At 71.4% G+C, this 3,715-nt stretch overlaps 1 protein-coding gene across 2 annotated transcripts; it reads left to right on the forward strand.

The window, feature by feature from the left end:
* Positions 1-607: 607 nt before the first annotated feature.
* SPHK1 (sphingosine kinase 1) lies at positions 608-3,709 on the forward strand. 2 transcript variants are annotated; one of them, XM_012733034.1, is made up of 5 exons: positions 608-671; positions 982-1,134; positions 1,200-1,294; positions 1,369-1,487; positions 1,707-3,709. In XM_012733034.1, the coding sequence occupies exons 1-5, from the start codon at positions 662-664 to the stop codon at positions 2,494-2,496; spliced, it is 1,167 nt and encodes a 388-aa protein (XP_012588488.1). In that variant the 5' UTR covers positions 608-661; the 3' UTR covers positions 2,497-3,709. The 2 variants fall into 2 exon arrangements, with proteins under 2 accessions (XP_012588488.1, XP_012588489.1); XM_012733035.1 differs by having other exon boundaries at positions 1,372-1,487.
* Positions 3,710-3,715: the final 6 nt, after the last annotated feature.

A 3,715-nucleotide genomic window follows, 5' to 3' on the forward strand; every position in this document is an offset into this window, starting at 1 on the left:
TCCCCCGAGGCGCGCGCTGGGACCCCCGGCCGCCGCTCTGGAGCTCGCGACCGCGAACCCCGCGACCAGGCTGGCTGGGGGCGAGGATCGCTCACCCAAACTTCGTGCCCCGCGGTGTCCAGTCAAGCTCTGGGATTCTCACGCGACTGAGCAGCCCGGGCGGGGGTCGGGAGCTGCTCCGAGGGGGAGCCCCGCGGGGCGCTGACTCAACGCCTGGCCGGAAGCCCGAGCCGCGGGGAGGGCAAGGCCCCGGGAAGGGACCCGTCGCTGCTGCCCGTGTGGACCGCGGCCTAGGGCGGGGGCGTCCTCAGCGGCTCGGGATCTCGGTTCTCTGGGACTCGGAGAACGAGTCCCCCCAGCCCGCGGTCCCCGCCATGCTGAGCGCGCGGCTTCCCGCGCGTGGTCTGAGGATCCAGCTGGGCGCCAACCGCCCGAGGGCTTGCTGCGGACTCCGCCAGCGCCGTCTTGTCTCCCTCAGGTCCGGCAGCGGCAGGGAATGAGGCGAGTGTCCCCACAGCCCCGGCTCCGGGCAGGGAGGGCGCGCCCCACCGCAACGCCCGCCTGGGCGGCGCAGATAAGGAGCTGAGCGCTGGAGCCGCCGCCGCCGTACCGCCGCGACTGCGCTAGGGGTCCCCTGCCAGCGGGAGCCGCGGGCGAAGTTATGGATGCAGGTTTGTGGGGGTCTGAGAGGACCCCGAAGGGCGCCCTGAGTTGGCTGGACAAGAGGGAATGGGGCCGCCAGAGACACTCGAAGAGGCCAGACCCGGCGGGCCCTGAGCAGGGAGGGCGTCGAGGGCGCTGCGCTCCCGCCCGCCCGGAGCCCCCAGGCCCCCGCCGCCCCCGCACCGAGGCCTCCGCCGCCTGGCCGGCGCACGTGGCCTTCTACCCCGGCTATTTCGGCCAAGTGCCCAGCCCGGCGCCCCGAGCCTGGGCCCCCTAGTGGCCGGTTGGGGACGCCGCCTTTCCGGGTTTCTTCTCCAGCCCCCGCCCCCCGCGGCCTGCTCCCGCGGCCCTGCAAAGTGCTGGTGCTGCTGAACCCTCGAGGCGGCAAGGGCAAGGCCCTGCAGCTCTTCCGGAGCCACGTGCAGCCTCTGCTGGCCCAGGCCGAGATCTCCTTCACGCTGATGCTCACCGGTGAGTGTCTCTGGGGGGCGCGGGGGCGCCGGCAGGCCTGCACACCGACCGCCGTCTCCCCTCAGAGCGCCGCAACCACGCCCGGGAGTTTGTGCGCGCCGAGGAGCTGAGCCGCTGGGACGCGCTGGTGGTCATGTCTGGGGACGGGCTGATGCACGAGGTGAGGCTGCCGCGCCCGGGCCGGGCGGCCGGGCTGGGTGCTGCCCTGGCTGAGGCCACCCCTGCCTGCCCCAGCAGGTGGTGAACGGGCTCATGGAGCGACCGGACTGGCAGCTGGCCATCCAGAAGCCGCTGTGTAGCCTCCCAGCTGGCTCGGGCAACGCGCTGGCCGCGTCTTTGAATCACTACGCTGGGTGAGCCCGGGGCGGTGGGCTGTGCCCCTCCCAGCGGGGTTTTCTTTTCTGGCCACCTGCCGACCCCTTTGGGGCCCGTGGCCCTTCCCTCTGCCCCCATCCCTGCTCCAGCTGGCTGGCTCCCCTGGTCATTTTCTGGATCCCCTGAGGCCTCCGTGGGAGGCAGGAGGGCGGGGCGCGCCCGGGCTCCCGCCCACTCCTGCCTGGTCTGGCCTGCAGCAACGAGCAGGTGACCAACGAGGACCTCCTGACCAACTGCACGCTGCTGCTGTGCCGCCGGCTGCTGGCGCCCGTGGACCTGCTGTCCCTGCGGATGGCCTCTGGCCTGCGCCTCTTCTCCGTGCTCAGCCTGGCGTGGGGCTTCATCGCCGACGTGGACTTGGAGAGCGAGAAGTACCGGCGCCTGGGGGAGCTGCGCTTCACGCTGGGCACCTTCCTGCGCCTGGCCGTCCTGCGCACCTACCAGGGCCGGCTGTCCTACCTCCCGGCAGACAGCGTGGTCGCCCAGGCGCCCGCCCCCGCCGCCGCGGGCGGGCAGGACCAGCAGGGCCCCGTGGACGGCCACCTGGTGCCCCTGGGGGCGCCGGTGCCCTCGCACTGGACCGTGGTGCCCGAGCAGGACTTCGTGCTGGTGCTGGCGCTGCTGCACTCGCACCTGGGCAGCGAGATGTTCGCGGCGCCCATGGGCCGCGGGGCGGCGGGGTCCATGCACCTGTTCTACGTGCGGGCCGGCGTGTCGCGAGCCACGCTGCTGCGCCTCTTCCTGGCCATGGAGAAGGGCCGGCACATGGAGTCCGACTGCCCCTACCTGGTGTACGTGCCCGTGGTCGCCTTCCGCCTGGAGCCCAAGGACGGGAAGGGCGTGTTTGCCGTGGACGGGGAGCTGATGGTCACCGAGGCTGTGCAGGGCCAGGTGCACGCGGACTACCTCTGGATGGCCAGTGGCTGCGTGCCGCCCCCACCCGGCCGGGAGCCTCGGCAGACGCCACCTCCGGGGACGCCGCTGTGACCCCGAGGGCCTCGCTGGCGCCTCTCGCTGCTGCTCGGGCCGCTCCAGACCGGTCCACTGTCTGGGCTGGGGGACCTGTCCACCTGTCACGTGGCCTGGAGGACTCCTGGAGGAGGGAAGTGGACACCCTGTGAAGGACAGCCCTGCAAACCAAGGCCAGAAGCAGGCCCCGGGCAGAAGCCCAGCAGGCTGGGGCCGCCCCGGGAAGGCACGCCTGTGTTCCGGGGGCCCACCCGCGAATCAGAGCCAATAAAGTGACATTCCCGGCCGCTGGTCTGATCCGGGGGTGGGCGAGAGGGGCTCTTGCTCCTCCCCAGGTCCTCGAGTTCAACTCCAAGGATGCCCAGTGGTGCCTGCTGAACCGGGTGATGTGTGGCACTGGCGCCTGGACGTGGTCATTCCGGCGGCGAGCCCTGGACAGGGTTGGCCCGGCTGCTGCGGGTGACGAGCCGGCCCCGCAGCGCCCCTCTGGCCTGAGGAAGCCGGAGACCGCGGCCCACTGCCCCCGCCGCACTGGGAACAGGAGGCTCCAAGCCGCCCGAGGCCAGTCTCGGCGCAAAGGGACAGCGCCTGAGTGGCCCCAAGGACATGGACACGGAGCAACACGTCGGACGGGCAGACGGCTGTTCCCCAAAGCCTGCTGTGCCTCCGGGGGGCTCTCGGGCTGCCCCGGCCGAGCTGCCGCCCACCCTCACAGGGGTGTGTTGGGCACCAGTGAGCAGCAGGGGCCCCCACCTGGCCACCCGTTTTGGCTGAAAGCCAGCCAAGTGCTGGGGTGTCGGACCCCCTGTGCCTGGAAGGGGCTGTGCTGGACACACAACGCTGAGGACCAGTCCACAGCTCGGCGCAGAGGCTCTGCAGGGGACCGGAGGCCAGAGCAGCCCGAGGCCCTTAGCCCTGAGGCCCTTAGCTCCGACGCAGGGGCGGGCCGGGGGCAGCCTGGCCAGGCGGGGCCGCCGCCCGCCCCAGGGCCCCTCCCCGGGAGAGGGTGGCGGAGCCCAGGGAAGAAAGGCCACAGAGCCCGGATGAATGGCAGAGGCAGGTTTAATGGTGCCACCTTGACTTTTGTACATTGTAATGAGCCAAACCAAAAAAAATGCAAGTAAAAAAAAGTTTAATCACACAGCACTTTATACAGATGTGGTAAGCAGTGGGCATTCCCATCTCCGCGCGGGTGGCGCCGGGCAGCCCGGCCCGCCACGCCGGCGCTTCTCGACAG

Source organism: Condylura cristata, unplaced genomic scaffold, assembly GCF_000260355.1.
Source record: "Condylura cristata isolate star-nosed mole 26May11 unplaced genomic scaffold, ConCri1.0 scaffold00038, whole genome shotgun sequence".
Lineage (NCBI taxonomy): Eukaryota > Metazoa > Chordata > Mammalia > Eulipotyphla > Talpidae > Condylura > Condylura cristata.

Excerpts from the sequence above, each read along its gene's own strand:
- SPHK1 (XM_012733034.1), top strand. Across the intron at positions 1,135-1,199 it reads CTTCACGCTGATGCTCACCG|AGCGCCGCAACCACGCCCGG; the intron begins GTGAGTGTCTCT and ends GTCTCCCCTCAG. Across the intron at positions 1,295-1,368 it reads GGGACGGGCTGATGCACGAG|CAGGTGGTGAACGGGCTCAT; the intron begins GTGAGGCTGCCG and ends TGCCTGCCCCAG.